This window comes from Heloderma suspectum, chromosome 4 (assembly GCF_057233095.1).
Source record: "Heloderma suspectum isolate Gila_16-S chromosome 4, 16-S_ref, whole genome shotgun sequence".
In the NCBI taxonomy this organism is placed as follows: Eukaryota; Metazoa; Chordata; class Lepidosauria; order Squamata; family Helodermatidae; genus Heloderma; species Heloderma suspectum.
Window position 1 is genome coordinate 178992011 of NC_139461.1, and position 24114 is coordinate 179016124.

At 44.6% G+C, this 24114-nt stretch overlaps 1 protein-coding gene across 1 annotated transcript in view; it reads right to left on the minus strand.

Annotated features, from left to right (window-relative positions):
* Positions 1 to 24114, minus strand: part of BRINP3 (BMP/retinoic acid inducible neural specific 3) — a 440239-nt gene that overhangs the window by 30040 nt on the left and 386085 nt on the right. Inside the window, exon 7 of the mRNA XM_084848196.1 lies at positions 23509 to 23731. Within this exon, the coding sequence (XP_084704322.1) occupies positions 23509 to 23731 (223 nt within the window). The remainder of the gene's footprint in view (positions 1 to 23508; positions 23732 to 24114) is intronic.

The window sequence follows — 24114 nt, forward strand, 5'->3', positions numbered from 1 at the left end:
ACAGTAGGTACAGATATCTCCCAGTTAGTGCTGCTTCTCAAACCACCCCTGGAAGGCCTGAGCACTGCTGCTGCTACAAACAAACACACAGTGACAAAATGCAGCACACAGAAGCTGCTTCTACTAAGTGCCTTCTACACCCCTCCCCAAGGCACTGAGACTGGAAGACAAAAGAAGAGCCCTGGTAAAGTTATTCCCCGGTAGGTAGCTAAAGCTGTCAATCATTAAAAAAGAAAAACCTTTCCCTCCATGACATTTTCCTAATATGGAGAGCTTGTGGCAAGGGGAATGTATCAATTTTTGCAGACGGTCTGTGTTTTTGTACCCCTACAGATAGCTCCTGAAGTTTCAAAAGGAGCCCAGTTCCATTTGGGCTGCTTCGAAGGATGCCAGCCTCGCTTTGGATAAACTCCAAACATTTCCAAAGCAGCCTCATTTGGATCTGGATTCAGGATTCATCCAAAGTGAATGCAAAACACCAGTTGTGGCTAACTGCTGGCATGTGTCTTGTGGGATTTAAGCAGCCTAACTGTGAAGATTTTACTCATCTCCTTCATCCTCTTAGGGGTGGACGAAAGTCACTTACCTGTCCTCGAAGGACGTTCGCGGTGGGGGGGAGGCGCTTCACTGGTCCCCCCGCGAAGTTCAGGCCGGGGGGGGGGAGGCTTCCCGCCTCGCCTGGCCGAAATTCAGGCCGGGGAGGAGGCGCCTCGCCTCGCCCGGCCGCGAACGCGAAAGTTAAAAAAAAAAAAAAACGCCCCCTGATAGGCTACGTGACGATTCACGTAGCCTATCACGGTTAGATCTGCAAAGTCAGCCGTGATAGGCTACGTCAATCGTCACGTAGCCTATCACGGGTGACTTAAAAAAAAAAAGCGCGTACGCTAATGGCGGCCCCCATAGGGAGCCGCCATTCGCGTTCCTTATTTAGTCGCCATAGTCTACGTAAATCTTTACGTAGACTACGGCGAAAATAAGGGCAACGCAAATAGCGTTGCCCTTATTTTCGCCGTAGTCTACGTAAATCTTTACGTAGACTACAGCGACCAAATAAGGAAGGGGAATGGCGGCTCCCTATGGGGGCCGCCATTATCCGTACACACTTTTTTTTTTTTTAAGTCACCCGTGATAGGCTACGTGACAATTGACATAGCCTATCACGGCTGACTTTGCAAATCTAGCCGTGATAGGCTACGTTAATCGTCACGTAGCCTATCAGGGGGCGTTTTTTTTTTTCTTTCATTGTAATGGCGGTGGCGGCAGCCGGTCGAAAGACCGGCTGCCGCTCCCACCTCGCTCGAACACCCGCCGAACCGCCGGCCGGACCAGCCACCGGGAGGGACATTCGGTGAAGGTAAGTCCCGTCCCGGGGGGGGGGGCGGGGGGCGGGGGGGCGGAGAATTTCTCCCCGAAACTTGTTTGGGGGGCCGAACACGTTGGCGCTCGGCCCCCCGAAGTTTCGGAGAGAAATTCTCCGCCATCCTCTGCCACATATCCTTAAAGTGACAAGCCTTGGACTGCCATGTTAATAAGATGTGCCAGCTACTTCTAGTGTCCAATATGATACTGTGAAAATACTTTCTCCATCCACTAATAAAAGAAAAAGCATAAAAGATATATATTAGCTTACATCAGACAGATCCATGGCAAATATGTATGCATTTAGAATGGAGATATGCATACATCTTTTATATGTTCAGAGCTGGGAAATTATCTGTGCATTGCTCTTTTAAATAACTCCAATCTTTGGTTTAATAGGAGGAGGACCTCAAAGTTCTTCTTCTTCTTCTTCTTCTTCTTCTTCTTCTTCTTCTTCTTCTTCTTCTTCTTCTTCTTCTTCTTCCTCCTCCTCCTCCTCCTCCTCCTCCTCCTCCTCCTCCTCCTCTCCATTTATTATTCTACATGGATAGTCCTTTTGAATTTAAAAGAATGACCACAGTGGAACTGACCTTCACTTTATCTTTCATTGTTTCATCTTATCAGCATCCATTTTGGTCAGAACTGGCTATCTGATGTGCACTTGCTCTGTGAGATACACACCTTTGATTTACCAACGGGGGAGCTCCTTTGCATTTAAACCTGTAAACCCCTGTTTAACTCCCACGTGCAACAATGTAATGAAACAGATAAAAAAGCATTCTACTGTGTGATTCAAAGTGTTGAATATCTGAAGTGTATTTGGCTTTGTTCACTCCGGAGGCAATTTGTATTTTGCGACTGGTGAAAAAGGAACATGTCCTAAACAAAATGTAGCCTAGTTTCATAATGGCCCTTTCAAGTTTAATATCTTTTTACAGTGGCAGTGACTGAGACTCTGTCCAGATGCATAAACTACATCTTATGGCCCGACCTGCCAATACTCCGCTTTAACAGGGACATCAATAGGAAAGCCACCAAGGCAGCCACAATTTCTACTTCTGACTCCATGTGACTCTGCACTAGGAACACGTACAGCTGTCATCATCTCACTAACTATACATGCTGAGTGATTATAATGATAAACAAAAGGAATTTTGCAACTCCTGGCTAGGGATTGAAGAATCAGCAAGTTTCAGGCTCATTGAAATGTATCTGTTTTACACCTCTGAGCTGAGTATGTCTTTTTCCTGTTTCTGAATGCAAACTTTTTTCTTTTAGAACCAAAATAGTGTGCATTTCAGTGCATATTTTTAAAAGTACGGACCTAGAATGTGCACATCCCCCATAGACTGAAACATGCAAGTCCTTTAAAAAAGAAAAGAAAAAGTGCACTTTTAAACAAGCACATTATTTTTAAAGACCCTTTTTGAACACAATCACAATTTTGAGAACTCGCAAGCTTTGCAGGAAAATTGTGCTCTCATTTGTGTTTGGGGTTGTAAATGGGGACAAAGTAAAAACAAAACCAAATGAACTTCTCATACATCCCTACTCCTTGTACATCTGATGGAGTTAGGCCATGATGCACCCCCCCAATTGAAAAACTGGACTCAAACCTCCAAGTCCCAGAACCCTTATGGGTCTTAGTCTTGATAGTGGTGCTGATAGTGCTTAGTTCAACAGTGCTGAAGCTGTTCTGTAATGAACATACTTGTCTCGCCCTCTTGTTTGTGGAGAGCTGTGGAAAAACTGGTTTTCTACAGTTTGGGAATGGTTCTGCTTGAATGGAGAAAAGATGACTGTGGAAAGGTGCCTACTGGCTAACACCCATGGCACCACCAACATTCCTTGGCTTCAGTCCCTGGAACACTCTTGCAACTGTTTCTGTTTTTGTTTTTTTTAATGTATGATGGAAGATAAAAGTATACATGATATGTATGTATGTATGTATGTATGTGTGTGTGTTTTTATTTTTAAAGGTAGAGAGAGCCCATGAGATGCATAGAATCCAAGAAATGTATGGAGGGAAGTGCAGTGAAAATGTGCAAGACTGTTTTATATCAAGGAATCAGTGGTGTACCAGTTCTCTTGCTCATGTCTAGAGTGCTGTTGTGTCTCTTTCATGAGCTGATGGGGAGGGGTAACTATGCTAGTTCTCAGAGAATCACTTGTTGATGCTGTATTCAGGGACTGTTCATTCTGGTATAAAGACTTTGGCAGAATGTCAAGGCCAGCCAAGAGCAGAGATGGGAGCTATCTGTGTTGGGCTGCCTGCCTGCTAATTGTTGAGGCTGGTTGTTTTCCAGTCTACTAGAATGTAAAATGTATGAAATTATGGGACCATGTCCAGAATGGGAGGGATCAGAGGAATAATATATGATTCCCTGGGAGCCTCCCTGTTCAGAACCTCTCTGTGGGCTGAGTTGACAGGTACCACAGGCCAGGCCTTTGGAGCCATTCATCACTGCTCTTATCTGATCTGCTGTCCTTAAGATAAGAGTGTGGGGTTCCCAGTGACTGAAATAACATACGTTTTATGCTTCGAATATATTGTCTTGCTTTTTCTTGCTCTATTGGCCTATTTTAGCTAAACAAGGGTGAATTCCTATGGCTGCTAGACAGCAGCTAGATGGCCATAGGATTTTTCAGTTTATGGGAAATGACCTTGGAGCCAGCACTCTGAGGTCGGTTCCCAGAAACTGCCTCATCGCCCCCACTGCCTCATAAGAGGCATGGTTCATCCCCAGCTCTGCGTTCATAAGAGCTGAATGGAGTGGGAGAAAAAGGGGCATTCCTGGGGGTGGGGAGGGGATGATGGAAGTGTCATTACGATGCTTCCTATGCACTGTCCAGCCTCCCCCCTGCTCCAACCCACCCTGGCTAGACAGACGAAATTAGCTGTCTAGCTGCTGTCAGACCATTTGTCCATCAAGCCTAGTATCATAGAATCATAGAACAGTAGGGTTGGAAGGGGCCTACAAGGCCATTGAGTCCAACCCCCTGCTCAGTGCATATTGTTGGTGCTGACTGGCAGCGGCTCTCCAGGGTTTCAGGCGGCTTTTCTAGCCTACTGGGAGATGCCAAGTGCTGAACCTGAGACCTTCTCCATGCAAAGCAGGGACTATACTACTGAACTATGGTGGTTTCCCCTGTCTTTCACCAGGATAGTTGCATGGAGAAAACCATCCAATTGATACACACCCTTTGCTCCTTCCAGGGACAAAAAGTGAGCCATTCACCCTCTCCTAAAAAATGGGACAGGTCTGCAAGCTTCTCCAGTAGCACAAAGCCAATGGGTTTCCTTTACAGAGATCCAAACTGGGTGGTCTTCTTCGAACTTCAAATCCTGGCACTTGCTGAATTGAACATGGCTTATCTACAAACTTTATTTATCAAACATGATCCCTTTTTATTCACTTGTTTTGAATTTTACTCACTTGTTTTGGACCATTGGCAGATTTGCAGTTGTTTGCCAAGATGGTTCCATTTTGCAAATGTGCCAAGGGAAACACCATTTGCTCCAGTGTTTTATTGTCATGTTTGCATTGTCTCTTTTTTAAAATAAATTTTGTTTGCTTTTATTTTATTCATCCACAAATTGTGCTGCTTAGACTTGGCACCACTTGATGCCTCTCATTGCGGACTATTTAAACGGCATACTGATCAGGCATATGCAGATACTTCCCACTGATACTGCATTGAATTCAGCAATGTACCAAACTCACCCTACTAACCATGGAAGACCTATCATTCTGGCAATATTTTGTACATGAAATGCTTCCAACAGTCAAAAAAGTGCTATACAGATGTGAAGTCTGTATAGCACAGAGGTCTTCCTGGACCTAGTGCTACACCTGGATTCAGGGATGGCACCAGTAGCTGGGATTGTATTCTACCTGCTTAGGGTGGTTTGTAAGCTGCAACCTTTCCTAGAGAGGAATGACCTAACTATGGTGATGTATGCCAGTCAGAGCAACGCTATGCTTTCCAAAGGTGTGCTCCGAGGTCAAAGTGCTCGGAACATCCAATGCTCTGCTGGCAGATGTCTGGCAGAGCAGAAGGAGCAACGGAGGTGATCTTTGCTTCTCCATCCTCCTGTCAGGAGCACCCTAGTTGCCTCTTACAGTCCCCTCCAATAGCCAACTCAAGACATAGATGAAGAGGATTCTTTCCAAGGCTTTATTCCTTTATTACTTAATGACTCTTACAGATACTAATCACTAGCGACTAAGCAAGGAACTTCACTGGGGTAGACAGCAGAGTAGCCTAAGCTCCAGGTAAAGCAGTTGGTCCCCGTTTGAAGGAGAAGCACGGGAAGACTCTGAACTTATGGGCTATGGAGAGATCCTCCCTCTTACCCTTGGGTCCTCAGGACGCGACCATTGTTTTAGCGCCAAACAAGCAGAGCACCTCCTTTCAGCACCCTCCATCTGTCGTTGCTCCCTGCATCTGCGCCGAGCATCCAGCAAGCCCCCCTCCAGCGCTCTCTCGCTGCCAGGGTCACTATCTATCCCAGGAATGCTGGCAGGAGGAATCTCTGCCAGCTGCTGTGCTTGTGAGAGATGAGCGAGCTCCTCTTCCATGGATTGCTGTTCTTCCTCAGAATCAGAACTGCTCTGGGCTCCATTTCCACCCTGACACCTCCTTTCTGTTTCTTTTCTCACTAGATGCATTTTTGAGCACATCTACTGGAGTCATAAGAATGGGGGTCAGGATGGGAGCTGTGAGGCTTCAGGATGTTGCAGATCCTTGGTGTCTTCCCTCCATGCCCCCCTTCCCCCTCACTTGCATCCTCATCTGAGGTCAGAACTTTGACCTTGGGTGAAGAAGCTGCTGTGATGCTTTCTGGGAGCTGCATTCTACAAGGGGTGAGGGGAAACTATCCCAGTTCAGATTTCCCCTTCCGAGGCCATAGCAGTGTCTAATGCCTTGGAGTGGGAACTCCAAAATATCCTATGCCCCCTGGGATGCTCTCACAGGAACCATAGGACTGTGCCCTTCATTTCATTTAGACTAGACTATTGTAATGTGCTCTATATGGGATTGCCTCTGAAAAATGTCCAGGAAATGCAACTGGCTCAAAATTTTATTTCTTTACATTGATATATCCTGATCTTCAGACAGTATCATCCAGAGAATTTACCATGATGTTTGAAATGCTAGAACAATAATTTGAGAATCAAACATATACGGCATAGTATAAAACAGGAGCAGCAGAATAGCAATAAAAGCAAGATTAAAGTGATGTATCAGAACTCAAGATCTAAAAGGCTTTGGGCAATAAAAGGCCCTTCCCTTTTTAGGCATGAAAAGGCATCAGACACCCACACCACCAGCTGAGTCTTCCTGGGAGCATTTCAGGGTCTGGCTGAAACAACCGCAAAGGCCCTATCTTCTTTGACTCTGCTGTCTGCTTTCCCCCCACCCCCTGCCCCTGACACACAAAAATTTCTACCAGTCATGATTCTGTGGGTAAATTTCTGTCTGGTATAATGTTTAATCCATTGGAAATAATATCCACTTTGACATTCATTGAGTACAACCTCCCATATGACTTGCTCTTGCCTTCCTGTAAACCTCAGTAAGTGCACTTATCAGTGATCACATTTAAAGCAACACAAACACACACCCCACACAAACACACACAATGGGTACATCTCTTTTTCTATGACAGTTTTTTCCCTTAAGAACGTAGTTATTAGGGTTTGACTTCATGAGTGCAATCTAGAGATAGTTGGGTGTGCCCAAGTCCCTCTCAACTTGAAGCACTTCATTTGAGAGCTGGCTTAGTATGGTGGTGAAGAAGAGTGTGAGCTGTGAACCAGGTACAAGTTCCTGGTACACAGTTCTCTGAAACTGTGAACTCACTGGCAACCAAATAAAACATTTGTCTAATCATGCATAGTGTACGTATGTGTTTCAGATTTATTTACTCTTGAGTAAGTGTGTGTGGCCCCAAGTTGGACTGGGACCACAGTGCTCTGGATGGGGGGGGTAACCTCCCCCCAACCATTTTTGTCCTGAAATTTTTCAGGCACCGGGGGGGGGTAAAAAGGGTGGAGGAAGTCTCAATTGGAGTGAATGGAAACATCCCCCCCTTTTTGCCACCTCATAGGGGTGGGGTGGAATTTTGGGACAAAAACAGGTGGGGGGTTTAACCCCACCCTCCAAGAGTGTCATGATCCTAATCTGAATCAGTGTCTTGCATGCTTACACAAAGGTAAATATGAGTATTGGAGATGTATGGACTATGTAAAATCCACTTCATCTGTGTTGTCAGGCGCCTTTTGTTCCATCATCCATTCACAGAGAGATGCTAATATTAGGGATGTACGAAAATCACTTACCTTTTGCGGATTATGCTGATGGTGGGGGGGAGGTGCTCCGTCCCTCCCCCCGGAATCCTGGATGGGGGGAAATCCTGGATGGGGGGGAGGCGCTCCGTTCCTCCCCCCCCCCCGGAATCCTGGCCGGCTGGCTGTGCTCTGCAGCGATTCTGCAGAGCCGCCGGCCGGCTCCGCCAGCAGGGGGACATCCAGCCACTGGCTAGCAGGGAAGCAAATGGCGGCTGCCATAGCCGCCACCGTTTGCGTCCCTGCAGTCAGCCGTGATAGGCTACGTAAATGTTTATGTAGCCTATCACGGCTGACTTAAAAAAAAACAACGCGCGTACACAAATGGCGGCGGCCATGGCCGCCGCCATTTGTGTTCCTTATTTTGGCACATCTTAGTCTACATAAACATTTACATAGACTAAGACGGCGAAAATAAGGGGAACGCAAATAGTGAAGCATCTACGCTATTTGCATTCCCCTTATTTTTGCCGTCTTAGTCTACGTAAATGTTTACGTAGTCTACGATGAGCCAATATAAGGAACACAAATGGCGGCAGCCATGGCCGCCACCATTTGCATACGCGCGTTGTTGTTGTTGTTGTTGTTTTAAGTCAGCCGTGATAGGCTACGTAAACATTTACGTAGCCTATCACGGTGTTTTTTAAAAATCTAGCTGTGATAGGCTACGTAAATCTTTACGTAGCCTATCACGTTGTTTTTTTTTTTTAACTGGAAATGGTAGCGGTGGCACCCGGTCAGAAGACCGGCCGCCGCAGCCGCCACAGCCGCCGCAGCCGCCGCTGCCGCCGAACCGCCGAACCGCTGCCAGAGCCGCCGCCGGAGCCGCCACCACCAGGAAGATCTGCCCAAGGTAAGTCCCATCCTGGGAGGTGGCGGGGGGGGGTGTTCCACCACTGATTTCGGGGGGCCGAATGCACTGGCATTCGGCCTTCCCGAGATCCATGGCGGAACTTTCATACATCCCTACCTAATATGTTTTTTTCATCATGCAGAAAAATAAATAAGTTTTGTAAGAATTTACACAATTTACCTTAGTATTTAGCGTATTATCCCCCATCCTGTTCAACTTTTCCTCAGCAGAAACTTACGTATTTTCCTACGAATAAATATGCATAAATTTTGGGAAAGTGAAAAACAACAAAAAAAATCCCTATCTGAAAGTCCACAATCTCCGTGTGGCCTGAGGGAGCCACTCCACATCAGATTCCGTAGGTCAGATTCTTATAAATCCAAGCTCAATTTAGTTTGTCTCAAATTTCTCCAGCAGCCCTAATGCAGATCATGCATAGCTACACAATGCATAGGGATGGTGTGGGCACCCGTTTCGGTCCGCAAACCTATGTGCCCACATAGACTTATATGCAAAAAGCACTGTGAATCACCCATATACTCTAGATTCACAGCACTACTACATATAAGTCTATGGGCATGGGCTGCTGATCACCATGTTTTTTAAAAACATGGCGATCAGGACAGAGGCAGACGTAAGTTGCAGGCTGCTTACCGAGCACAGAGGGAGGCTTGAATGCAGCCTGGGGGGCCAGCGAGTGGGGGCAGGGGCTGGGCAGGTGCCTGGAGAACCCAGATGGCGGGGCTCATCCATCCCTCACTATGTGTGATTAGCCAAATATTTAGCTTGGCCTTGGGTGGCCTTAAACAAGCCATCGTTCTGCTTCTTCCCTCCCGAGCTACCCCACACCATCTACTGACCTACCTTATGGGCTCATTTTTATTGTGATTAAGGCTGCAATCCTATACCCGCTTACCCAGGAGTAAACTCCATGGAACTCAATGGGACTCATTTCTGAGTAGTCACAGATAGGATTGTGCTATAAGTAAAACATTCTGAAAATGTGAAAGCACAATATACATGCTAATTACAATAATTTGTATTGGCCTTGATTTGAATGACACTTGGTCATGCCTAATGGTTTGCTGATCTGCACCTCTTTGTAAACCATATGCCCTGAAAAAGCCTTCATTTCAATAAATGGCAGTTAGCAAGTACAAATAACTCATGCACTTATTAAAACTTCACACAATCATGAGCCAACTTAAAGCATTGCCATTTTTGACTTATACTGTACCATTGTGTTTTTAAACAGATTAAAAAGCCTTTTTGTCAATATGCATTCATGAGTTGAGTGTGATAGAAAGACCAAAATGCCTTTACAAATTTATTTCCTTCTTAAGGAAATATTTGCAGTTCTTCCCCAAAGGGAATTAGCTAAGGCAATTGTAGATACACAGAAGCAAGGGATTACAAAGAATGCATTCAGCAAATGTATTTTTTAGATGATGTAGACATTACTTTTCTCCGCATTCTAAAAATTCAATATCTATATTTAATAACCCAACCAGACATTATTCTGATCTGGCAAAATTACCCATGAAATGCTTGTTGGAATACAAACAGAATAACTACCTTAGTTGTTGTTCACCTCTGTCTGACAATGTATTAGTGACCCTTTGCTTCCAGTCTGGTTAAGCAAGGCAGCCTCCTTTGCCCTTTTCTTTAGTGTGAGATGTGTTGGTTACTAAGCATGCAAAGAGGTTTGAGGTGAGTAAGGCTGAGCCAATCTCCTTCCCCAGTTTTGTCACCACATTCTCAGTGGAGAGGCTATCTCAGGGATTTTCAAGGGATTCAGCAAAATATGGGGTGGGGGCAAAACTTACCCACAGCAGCCATGCTCCTTCTCAAGTAGGGATGTGCGAACCCACCTCTATTCGGGTTCTCCAAGTGCCAGCCCAGCCCCTGCACGTCAGTCCCCAGACCGCGCTCGAGCCCCTCCTGCACTTGGAGAGCAGCCCAGACTCACCTCAGCGACCTCATCAACCTCCACAGTCGCCATTTTTTGAAAAATAAAATGGCGATCACAAAAATGTGCATATTTGTGTATGCGCGACAAGGTGCTTCTTCACAAAGTGCACATTTTCATGCATATGCAAATATGTGCATTCACAAAATGTGCATGTTTGTGCATACACAGATATGTGCATTCGCAAAATGTGCATTTTCATGCATATGTAAATATGCATAATTTTGCAATCGCCATTTTATTTTTTTTTTAAATGGTGACTGGGAACTCGACAAGGCCACCTGGATAAGTGTGGGCCACTCGCCGAGCTCAGGCAGGAGGCAAATGGGGGCCGGGGCTTAGTAAGTGGGGCTTGGGGTTGCAAGGAGGGGGGGTTCCACCGGATTCCTGGACAAAATCGAGCACCCGCGCCATCCCTATTCTCAAGGGAGCTGCTATGGTGGCCCCCTTTTTTTCCTCATAAAACATGCCTAAAATCACACTGCGTGATGAATATGTAACCATTACAAGTGGCATTTTGAAAAAAAAATCAGAAAACAAAAGTGAAAAGGCATGCCTCAACTACAACAGTAAACCCCCTTAAATGTCCCCTGCACCTTAATGAGGCATAATGCCTCCCCCAATGCAACTCCATTTGATTCAGATGAAACCGCTTTAGACGCATGCCCAAACCACTTCCCTCACTTTTGCTCTTTCTATTTCCTGGGTTGCACAGAATACCCAATAACAAACAAAAGGAAAGAAGTCCCACATATGTTCTATGTTCCTGTGTACACCTTTTTGTTTCTTATACTTTTCATATCTTCCTTAGCCTAGTATCAGACAGCTTCTGCCCATTCAACCCCAGCAACTCCATCCCCTCGGTCATCCCAGTTTCTGCATTCCCTTCCCATAGACAATTGGCCAATGTGGGGACTATGGCATTCCTGCCCAATACTTCTTTTTCTGACTTCCCTCTCCAAACTCATATGTGCATAGGCCACAGGGCATGCAAGGTTCTGTTCTGAGTCTTCCTCACATCTCTTCCCATAAATCATATAGCCCCCAAACCACGCCAGAACCAAACCAATAGATAAAGTTTCCAGAACTAAGAAAAATACTAGAGACCTACAGCCTGCTTATTTCAAACCAATGTTTGAACTTCAGCCTCCCTTACCTCTACATTCTTGACCATGCAATCTTTCTTCTCTCCCAGTTTGTTCTCCCCCTCTCAGATTTCTTCCTCTTGCTTTCTCCTCTTTCCCTCCTTTCTCTAGGCCTCTCTCTCACTGTCAACCCTCCTTTGTAGCCCTGTACCCACTTCTCTTGCCATGTTATTGACTCAGGACTGTTCTTCCCAAGGAGGATCAATGGAACTCAGTCAGTGGTAGCCTTCTGCATACTTCACACCTCTATGACATCAGGACAGCTCAGCCAATCATTGCTTGAGGTTTTACCACATCTACCATTACAACATTCCTTGCTGCACTATAATATATAGGGCCACTGAGTAGATACAGAATGCTCAGTCGACACACTATGGGAGTTTAGTGCTCAAGGAGCCCTTCAGAACTAAATTCCCATAGTGTCTTTATTGGGTATGCCCCATCTCCTGTGCATATGACTTTTAAAATAACAAAACTGGTTCATACAAGAGATATTTTATTCTGGTTATTTGTCCCTCCCATTAACACTCAATATAGAATTTAAGCTTGTGTGCTCACTGTCAGATATAAAATTGCATTTGATTGCAAATCTTCCTCCAGATCCAACATCCCACAAATGTTACTTTGGCTTACATGTTGTAAAATGAAAATGAAAAGCCATAAGATTGAATGAATATAAATTGGGTGATGCAGATGCTTGGCTGCTATAAAAGACTGCAAAACTTTCTAGTCAGTTCAGGATGATGATAATTGTTTTTTCTTCTTCCATAGAGGCTGAGTTTTGAAGTTTAAAGTGACCACACAAATTTTGTATATGATATGAAGACAAAAGGAGGCTAAGAAGTTTGTTTACATGGAACAAAAATGTGTCTGCTTGTATAGAGAGATTACTTCCAAACCACTAGAACTGCAAACAACCATGCTATAGAAGGAAAAATAATTGAGAGAGCAATCCTAAGGGTGAGGAATTCATACAATGGAACACTCCCATCTTGGAGGCAATCTTTGGTCCAAACCCAAGCCAAGTTGTTGCTGGCAGGTTGGAAAGAATGATGGAGATGTGTGTTGCCTCTTTCCCCCCTCCATGGGGCTCCCCACCCTGTGTTCAGTGGGAAGGTCTCAAGAGAAATTCTTCACATGTTCAACTGAACCCACTTAGAATCCTCCGTGTGAAGGGGGATCTTGTGCGACTTGAGTTTCTGACTGTGCAGAAGATTCTAAGCATGTTCAGCAGAATGTGTGGAAAATCCCACTTTAGGCCCTTAGTCACTCAACTCACAAAGGTCTGAGGTTTCAGCCAGTGGGGATGGGGGCACTGGAGGCGGAGCCAGCATTTATGGCCCTGCTCCTCCCTCCATGCATTCTGACATCACATGAGGCAAAGACCTAAACAGGGCTAAGGTTGAAGAATTAAATGGAAAGTGTGGGTTTCCCTATTTTTGGTCTCCACATCCCTGATAATCTGACAGCCAGTGAGGTGTAGTGGTTAGAGTGTAGAGCTAGGACTAGGGAGGCCCAGGTTTAAGTCCACACTAGGCCTTGAAGCTTGTTGAGTGACTTTGGGCCAGTCACTGACTTTCACCCTATCCCACCTCACAGTAGGGATGCTGGAGAATTCTGCCATGGACTCAAATGAGTCTGGAATCCAAATATTCTGACCTCCTGAGTCCTGCAGTGAGGCTCTCTGGCTCTCTATAAGACGTGATACCCTAACGGAAGCTGCCATTAGCTTATTGCAGGAAAGTTACAGCTGTAAATGGCATAATGTACGCCATTTGTGGTCGTAAAGCACTGACTTTGACCTAAATACAGCAGTAAACAGCTGCAATTTAGGTCAAAGTAAGTGTTTTACTGCCACAAATGGCGTACAATACGCCATTTATGGTTGTATTTTCCCTGCGTAGGCTAATGGCAGCTGCCTTTAGCATATTGTGTCTTACAGGGAACCAGAGAGCCACTCCACCAACTCCAGCAGACACAGCTGGGCTCCAGAGGATTCCATGGGGCCCTGAGCAGCCCAAATTGCCCCTCCATGGACCCCCTCCCCCCCAGGACCAGACAGTGGTGGGTTAGTATATCCCTACATCACAGGGTTGTTTTGAGGATAAAATTGAGAGGTGGAAGATCATATATACTGTCTTGGGTCCTTGGAGGAAAGGTGGGGTATAAATGTAAGAAAAATAATAATTAATAAATACACTAAGAATAATTTTAAAAAATGCCTGGATGAATGCTGTACAAACCATATGAGAATCAGTGGTGTGAGTTGAACTTAATACCCATGTGAACTCATTAATGATACAATGCTGTGCACACACCTATCTCAAAGTAAGCCCCAACAAATACAAAGCACTTACTTCAAAATAAACATGAGGACGGTTCCAGTGCTAGTGCCTTATATCCACTTCCTCTGCTGCACCTGTATCTTCCCTCAAGGTTATCCTGAAGTCCTTTAAATTAGCTTTCTTCTGGACCTCAGTAAAGCTGACCTGCGGGCTAATAAACTGTTTCCTTACTGCACATTCCCTTACTTAGCTCATGCACCATGCCCTCCTGGAGCTGATAGCTCCTGAGTAATGCAATTTTGTTTCCTTCCGTTTAGCAGAACATGGCCGCCAGCATGCTGCTTTTCTCTTTCTGTTCTCTCTTCTGTGTCTCCTACTTTCTTCCTATCAGCTACAGCATTATAAAAAGGTCAATCTTCTCAACACATTTGAGAGTTGAAAATCCCTTTACAAATGCAATACTTAAGATACGTCTATGTTGCAAATCTAAAACAGTTTCAAGCTTCTTCACTGCGCACGGCTCCAGTATGAAGAACTCTGGGGACTGCAGGTATCTGAAGTTATTTCGGGATTCATGAGGCTTTCAAACTAGTATAACTTGTAGCAGAGATGGGTCAGGATGTGCATTGGCACATTTAACTTAGAAACACATCCACATGGGGCACATATTCATGATCAGGTGTGCTTCCACTGTATCCATGCCTCACAGTGTGTGTGACTGCCTGAAGGGAACTTTTTGGGTCCTCCTAATTCTGCACGATTGTGTCTACATTGGAACATAGATTTCCTACGTGATAGGATTATCACTTCCTAATTTGGCTCCCTTGGGGGGGGGGCTAGTTGCCTGGCGTGACAATCACAAGCTAACTCAAATTATTACCTGAATAATGAAACATGACCACATCATTGACTGGATGGAGTATGTGAAGAGGATGGTGAAGGGAAAAGCAATATGGAGTTTAGGGTGGGATCACAGTCAGTGCAGTGCACATCCCTTGCATACTGAAAGGCCCCGGGTTTAATGCCTGGCATGGCATCTTAAAGGATCTCAGATAGCAGAGCTGGGAAAGACCCCTTTCCCGCTGCCAATCAGACTTGACAGAACTAGGCTAGAAGGACTAATGGACTAACTTAATATAGTTCAATTTATATCTTAACAGTGTAATCCTACACATATCTACTCCAAAGTAAGTCACACTGAAATCATGTGAAGGAAAGAACTGTCCTCCCTTTGGAGACATTTAGTTTGGTTGTAGGATGCTATAGATTAAAATCTTATTGTTTTCTGCTAGTCAGTTTCAGCCAAAAGGTTAATAGTTGAGAGGTCAAAGGTTTAGTTTAGATAGAAGTCAGGAAGTTTCGCCCAGGAAGCAAGAGGTTATAGAGTTCAACAGGAGGTGGGCAGGGGGGGCGGGGAGAGAAAACAAGGTTTAACTCAGGAAACAGAAACTTAGCTGGCAGAAATGGACAAGAAATTACCTTCCTGATTGGCTGGAGTCAGGGAGTGGGATTTTTTTAGAAGATAGAAGTCAGTGAGTTAGAGGGAGAAAGAATGATATAGAGAAGGGGGGAGACTACAGAATTGGGGGACAGAAAGACTTAGAGCTGCTGGAGTTGGAGATCTGATTGAGAAGGCTGGACCAATAACAGTAAGACATTGCTTGGATAAGAGGACCTGGAAAAATCAGGGACAGAGTCTACTTAGGACAGCTGGGTGCATTTATTTCTGGTAGTTTTATTAGCTTGTTGCTCATATGGGATTTTTTTTAATAAGTGTGCGCGCATGCGCGTGCGCACGTGTGTGTGTGTGTGTGTGTGTGTATGTATGTCCATTTTTAGTTTTAAAGAACTTTTTTCTCTTGGCATCTTTCTACAGTAAACTTTAAACCTTGTTATTTGAAATGTTATGGTTTCTTCCTTTGGGTACCCATTCTTCATCTAATAGGCAAGCCACATTACTGAACATAGATACCTGAGACCTAGAGAGTTTTGAGGCTGATTTGGCTGCTCTCAGAGAAATAAGTGTTCTACCTGGTGGCAGCAGAAAGGTCCACAGGAAGGGAAGAGTGTGGGTATGCTATTGTGTTTTTTCTCTCTCTCTCTTCTAGTCTTTTTACCCTCTTCCAAGGTACTGCCAGTCTGTGACAGTTTAACAGTGCTTACCCACAGGAAAGTGAGTATAGGATTGCAGCCTTAGTTACTGCTGGAGTAATCCTGCACTGTACAGCCCAGTCCTATATAGTCAGGCACCCTTCAAATCAATAGGCTTTGTCCTGACTAACTCTGCATAGGATCAGGCTGATAATGACTTGGGCCGAGGGGGCAGGGAGGGGTGTGTGCGTACAGGGAAGCTGAGCATAACATATTCCAAGATACTCATAAAATCTATATGATTTATACCAGACATTTCAAACATTCTCCATTTTCTATAAGAAAAATTATGCTCTTGATTTGGATTTATGGTCACCATAAGACAGCAATCTGTCCCTCTAGTGAATCACTGTTGGTGTAGTGAATCACATTTTACCTTGGCATAGTTTCAGTGAATATTCTATTTACTATGACTCCCCTCAGCTTCAATGGATGCTGGATGGAATCCTAATGACAGCACAGTAGTAAAAAGGAGAACAGTTTAGATTGCTGGCTTCTCCTTCTTCTTTTTTTTAATATCTTTGGAAAATGACCAGCTGAATCTGGGAAATCTGTGCTATAGATAATTTAGGAGAAATGTAGTATCAATGATTTATGGACCCTCTGTCAATGAGTAAAACACCTCTGGAGGGGAAGATCTGTCACTTCATCATAATGCATTTTTAAAGTCACCCTTCATAACTTAAAAGCCATCATTGTTCTTCTCTTTGGAGATGTAGTATAATTACAGAAATCCACCTGGAATGTATTACAGACTGAAATTATAGTAAGAAAGCCTTGAATGTATTTCACCTTGTTCTCAAATAGACTCTGTCAAATATTTGACCCAAAGAAATGCTGATGATCTAAGCTGGGGTGGGTACATTGTGGTCCTCTAGATATTTGGACCTACAACTCCTATCATCCCTCACCATTGGCTATGCTGGCTAGGGCTGATGGGAGTTATTCTAGACAAAAACATCTGGTGGGCCACAAGTTGTTCACCCCCAGGATTAAAAAAGGGGGATCTACATAATCCAGGAGCAAGTGAGAAGCAGAAATCATAGGTATGCAAACACTATTTCCCCATGCTCCATGGCACTGTGGCTCCCAAATTTCCATTCTTTTTAAAATAGAAAATGTCAGTGTGAAATATATAAGTACTTTTAGGCTGCAAGGGGAAGGATAGTCACTTGGAAGGAAGTTCTACTAAAATCAAAGAGGTTTCAGGCCTGGCACCATTGGGCGTTTGCTGACGGTCTGAGCCCTCTGGAGGGCCCTGCATCTTATCTCCTGCTGGTCTGATGTCTCAAGGAAAGGGGAGGCAAGGTGAGAAGAACTGCCATCTGAGAAGGGGTCTCTCTGAATTGCCTGCTCTGCCCTCACTGCCTCTGAGGGGCCCAACAAATCTGGTACTGCCCCTGGGAAGCTTACTTCCAAGTAGAGACTGCTTGGATTGGAGTTATTTCCTAATTGTGATTGCATCTCACTCATGGATACATCTAGAAAATATCTTATGGCTAGGTCTGTTAACACTAACAGTTTAGTGAATTGTTTAATGTGATATGTTTTTATTGGTACTGGATATTGTTAACTGACCAATTAGTAGTATATTTTGTACTTATTGAAATTTTGTTGTTTTAAAATGAAGGGTAATTGAGTTAATATTGTATGATGATTATGGGGATTGCATTGTTTTATGAACTGCTTTGAGCACAATGTACTGTGAAAAATGTGGTGTACAAATAAATTGACTAGGACTACGAATGTGGTTTTCTATTTCATTGACAGGAGTGAGATATTACCCACTCCTATTATTTTATTTTATTTTATTATATTTTATTTTATTATTTTATTATTTCATTATTTCATTTCTATACCACCCAATAGCCAAAGCTCTCTGGGTGGTTCACAGAAATTACAACCACCAAGTGCAGCATAAAACAATATAGAATATAAAAGTTTAAAACCACAATATAACAGTACAACCAGAATAAAAACTAGCAGCAAGGCAGAGATTTAAAATACAGATTTAAAACACCAGATCTAAAAGATTAAGAAGCTAAGGGAACCATCCTATAGCTGCTAGTCAGCAGCTAGACAGCCAGAGGATATCTGGTTTTCCAGGAACTGACCTCCCCCCACTTAGTGATGGTGGAGAATTCCGCCACGGATTTCAGTGAGGCCGAATGCACTGGCATTCAGCCCCCCGAAATCCATGGTGGAACAGTCTGCCCCCCCATGGATTCCCCCCGGGACGAGGCTTACCTGGGGCAGATAATCCGGATGGCGGCGGGTCCGGTGGCAGGTCCGGCGGTGGCTGGTCTTTTGACCGGCTGCCGTAGCCACCATTTACATCCTGGTCTTTGCCGTGATAGGCTATGTAAGTCTTTACATAGCCTATCATGACAAGCCATCAACAACAACAACAACATGGCATACACAAATGGCAGCGGCTATGGCGGCCGCCATTTGCGTTCCTTATTTTTCACCGTTTTTGTCTACATAAATATTTACGTAGACTATAACGGCGGACAAAAAGGGGGAGCAGAGCCAGCCAGGCAGAATTCTGGGGGGAGGACTGGATCACCTCCCCACCCATCGAAGATTCTGCAGGGAGGGATGGAGCACCTCCCCCCCACCAGGAACACAATCCGCAAAAAGGTAAGTGACTTCTGTACATCCCTACCTGCACTTCCACGCTGCTTCAGAGGCAGCGCGGAACAGCCCCATCCTCTTTGCTTGCAAGAGGAGTGCAGAGTGGCCAAAAAGGGGCAGGGCTGCAGGTGTTCCAGGGCAGGGAGGGCGGAAATGCCTGTATGACACATCCAATATGTTGTACAGAACTGAAGTCTCCTCCCCCACTCCATCTTCCAGCAGCTAGACAGCTGCAATTGGCTGTCTAGCCAAAAATGCAGGGCAGGAGAAGTGCGGAGGGAACAAACCCCTCCGTGCTTCACCTGCCCTGCATTGGATAGGCAGTTGCCTCCGAGTTTGTAGGCAGCCACCTATCTGGATAGGATTGTGCCCTTAAATGCTAAAATACTGGGAGAATAAAAAGGTCTTCACCTGGTGTTGGAAGGAAAACAATGTAGGTGCCAGGCAAACCTCTCTAGGGAGCTCATTCCACAGCCAGGGGGCCACAGCTAGGGGTGCACGAAAGCCACTTACCTGGTCTCGCAGCTTGCTTCGCGGTGGGGGGGAGGTGCTTCAATGCTCCCCCTGAAGTTCAGGCCGGGGGGGGGGAGGCTTCCCGCCTCGCCCAGCCGAAATTCAGGCCGGGGAGGAGGCGCCTCGCCTCGCCTGGCCACGAAATAAAAAGTTAAAAAAAAAAATGCCCCCGTGACAGGCTACGTGACGATTTACGTAGCCTATCATGGCTAGATCTGCAAAGTCAGCCGTGATAGGCTACGTTAATCGTCACGTAGCCTATCACGGGTGACTTAAAAAAAAAAAGCGCGTACGCATATGGCGGCCCCCATAGGGAGCCGCCATTCGCGTTCCTTATTTGGTCGCTGTAGTCTACGTAAATCTTTACGTAGACTACGGAGAAAATAAGGGCAACACAAATAGCGTTGCCCTTATTTTCGCCGTAGTCTATGTAATCTTTACATAGACTACAGCGACCAAATAAGGAATGCGAATGGCAGCTCCCTATGGGGGCCGCCATTCGCCGTACGTGCTTTTTTTTTTTTAAGTCACCCGTTATAGGCTACGTGACGATTTACGTAGCCTATCACGGCTGACTTTGCAAATCTAGCCGTGATAGGCTACGTTAATCGTCACGTAGCCTATCACGGGGGCGTTTTTTTTTTTTTACTTTTATTGGAATGGCGGCGGCGGCAGCCGGTCAAAAGACCGGCTGCCGCCCCCGCCCCTGACGAAGACCTGACGAACCGCTGCCGGGACCCGCCGCCGGGAGGGACATTCGGGAAAGGTAAGTCCCATCCCAGGGGGGGGCGGGGGGTGCGGAGAATTTCTCCCTGAAACTACTTCGGGGGGCCGAATACGTTGGCACTCAGCCCCCCAAAGTTTCGGCGAGAAATTCTCCCCCATCCCTAGCCACAGCAGAAAAGGCCCTCCTCCTGGTAACCCCTAGCCTCCCTTCCTTTTGTGGGGGCTCCTGGAGAAGAATCCCTGAGGATGATCTTAGGGTCTGGGCAGGCACATATGGGAGGAGGCAATCCTTCAGATAACCTGGACCCTAGCTGTTTAGGGATTTGAATGCTAATACCAGCATGTTTATCCTGGTCTGCTTGATATGGTTACTGCCTCTTTATAGTCTTCAAAATCCATTTAAGACTCAGGAAAACAAGCCTGATTTCTTTCTCATTATTATTCCTGTGTCACCTAGAAAACATTGTTCAGACTAAGGATGTACCGATTATGTAAATTCCATTCTGTCTGTGTTTTGTGGACTGTCAGACGTCTTTATTTCCATCATCTGCACACTGATGAATCAGATCTTTTTTCAGAATTTGCGCAAATGCACATTTGCACAATTTTTCACATGCACAAATGTGCACATTCCCCCCAAATGCCATTTTCATGCTTTAGCCTATGGGGGAGATGCACGATTTTGGTCAGGGCCCTTTATTTTATGCATTTTTCTATAACAAAATTTCCACAAAATTTGGGAAAGTTAGAAAACCGATCTGCAAGTCTACAGAATCTGCCCAGCAGAGGAAGAGCCGGTCCGCAGCAGAAACCATGTGTCAGATTAATGAAAACCCAAACTAATTTGGTTCCTTTTTGCAGATTTCTCCAACAGCCCTAGTTTAGACCACTCCAAAGATGTTTCACGTAGCAATTCCTGGCATAAGTAATGGTTCAACATTTGAAAGTGATCAATTCAAGCTGACCTTCATTACCATGGAGAATGGAAAACCCATCTTATAAGCATCACTGCTTGGCTTCTAACAAACCCATATTTTTCAGTCTCTGGGTTGTATCAGATAGAGATTGGCCCACATCACAACCGGTGGGTTGTCCAACTTTTTCTTTCCTGAATTTGAGCTTGTAGAGTGAGATACTGGGGATGAATTCCTGCTTCTTGATTCCCTTCCCACATGTGCCTGAAGGGACAATTAGGGTTGCCTCTTAGCCCATTGGATGCAGCTTGGAAAATGGACTTTGGTTCTTAGAAACTTGTAGCCAAACATGTGCCCCAGCCTTCCCCAACCTGGCACTCTCCAGATGTGTTGGACTACAAGTCCCAGGATTCCTGACCATTGGCCATGATGGCTGGGGCTGATGGGAGTTGAAATGCAAAACACCTGGAGGGCACCAGGTATTTAAAGGCTGATGTAGCCTATCTCCCTTGGAGAGGAAGTTGTTTAGCAGTATTTTCTTCCTTTTCATATTTTAAATTCTAAGGGATATGATGTCCTAAGATTAAACCTTTTAAAATGATTGCACTAAATTGTCTCCAGATTTGAACCTTCAGGGCCTACCTGCAGGTTTCTATGCTTTGTTTTACTATAGGCTTCCAGAAAACATATATTTTGTATTTATAGGGGAAACTGAGGCACCCCAAATGTCTAGATAAGTAAAGAGAAGGTATCAAACATTAATTTGGGGCGGGGAGTAATATGTGTGACCTTTTATTGCCATTTCTTTGGCTTTTTCTTTTTTTTTAAACAGGGAACTATTTGAGAGTGCAAGGTTAGAAGTTTGGTAAAAACTTCCTTTCTTCCCAGGTCTCCAATAAATCTCTTGGTTTTCAGACTAAGGGCACAATCCTGTGCATGTATGTTTCAACAGAAAAAAAAAAAAAGTCCTACAACTTCCAGCATTCCCCAGCCAGCCATGCTGGCTGTGAGATGCTGGGAGTTGTAGGACTTTTTTTTCTACCTGAACATGCATAGAATTGTGCCCTAAATCACACATTGAAAATGTACATGCTATCATGGTTTCTCCAGGCACACAGCTTTGTTGTTGTTGATTTATTTTTTATGCAGTATACAATGCCGGTTAAGCCCAAAATTACCTTTAAATTGCTTTTTAAAATTAATAAACAAAATCAGCCAACTCTAGGAGCATAATTATTAATCATATATTCTAAAATCAGACTTATTATGCTGCAGGAGATGCCATAGTATAGAGTAGTTTGGTCTGTATCAAATAATTGTATGAGTTTATTACATCTATTGTACTATCCTAATACATGTCTATGCAGAAGTAAGCCCCGTTGAGTTTAATGAGATTTTCTCCCAGGTAATTCTGCAGAGGATTGTAGCCGTATGCCAAAGAGTTTGGTCTCTCGTGACCTCTCTTTCAGGTAGCTTCCATGGCCAGACTGGCTTAGTTTCAGCTGTAGGATGACATCAAGCATTCAGACTGTTTCTAGGCTTGACGATACTATCATTATATTATTGAAGATACTGTTTATTCAATTATTATGTGCAATCACCAGCAAAGGAACTTTGAGAGCATACCCATGTTATATGGATTTGTTAACTGCAGAGACATACAAAGAGAAGAGGATGAGGAAGATGGTTTTGGATTTTTCCAGTTGTTCAAACATCAGAAGGGCCATGTGCACCCAACCTTGTAGGACTTGGTTTGTAGCCATTTGCCAGCTCAAGAGCTATTCAAATGTGGTTTCAAGGACATTCACCAAGGATACAGCAGAGACCGATTTGCCCAAGTCTCCCAGTCTTATCCTCTCCCAAATGAATGATGGGAATGAGGGTGATCCTCTCCCCTCCATCCTTTCCTTCAGGGAAGAGTAGACAGAGGGACAATGGGGAGTCCAACGGGGCTGACTCCCTAGCCCAGGCTGTGGTTTTCATTGGGAAAAACTGAGTGGAATGAGGGAGATGGGTTCACCATCTCTTTAAGCAGTGCAACCCAATGGGACATGTTCCCTCCTTCCCCTGCCCACACCTGGCCCTGTGAGAAAAGCTATCAGGGAGGCCTTGGAAGGTGAAGGGGGCTGGTACCTTCCTGCCCAAGGCAAACATTGTGGAACCCTGCTTGGAGTATTTACTCTATGGTGTAGCATTGTCTCACTCTGAGTTTCCCCACTCTACATCACTGGCTACTGGGGACATAGAAAGGCTAGAGAGGACATAGACGCTATTTCATCACATGGCACATAGGAGTACAACTGTTCAGGTATTGGCCACCCCTGCCATATGCCATCACAATGAAGGAATAATACTGCAACATGTTGCCATGTCTAACCATGCCAATTAGTCTTTGTGTCAAAACGTTATCCTCAGTCAGTGATGTCTAAACTTTTAAGACATTCCATTTAAACTTTTAGTTGTGATTCTGTTGTAGGTCTCAACACAGATTTGACAAACTATGCTGCCCCAAAGCCCTCTTTCTGCCATCTCCACAATCGACCTCCAAAACTCATTTGGGAAACACTGTACTAGGTTGGTTGCATTTTCTCTTTGTTTCTTACCTTTGCCTCGGCAAGCGGATGAGTGGCTGTTTATGGCACCTCTTACTAAGGCTAAAGAGCTTATGAACAATTTTCTGCGCCTTAAGGAACAGTTGTTTCATGCTGGTTTCCAGTTGCTCATAGCGATGCTGGAAATTTGAATCCATTGTCCACAAGTGCATAATGGCAGATGTGTTGAGGAAATAGTTCATGGGCAGCCTTTTCATAAAGAACTTGAATTCATCTGCAAAACGGCAAAATTCAACACTCTTTTAAGTTATGCTTCTGTGATCTTTTGTGCAGCAAAACAACATTTAGCTCCAGTTTATGCCCATTTTTATCACTTTAATTTGTCACCATAATGGATGACAGTACATGTATTGGCAAATGCAATACTGTTAATTTTGTATGTGGCATAAATATTAATGTGACATGAACTTTCCCAAAGTATGCGGGCCTGATTTTCATTCTTGCACATTTGATAAATTGAGCATTGCCTTCTTGCAAGGTTCCCCAAACTTATGTTTAATTAGGTCTGCAATCCTATGCATACTTACTTAGGAGCAAATATCCAGTGGAATGTTGGGATCACTTCGGAGTAAACATGCCTAGAATTGTGCTCCAAGA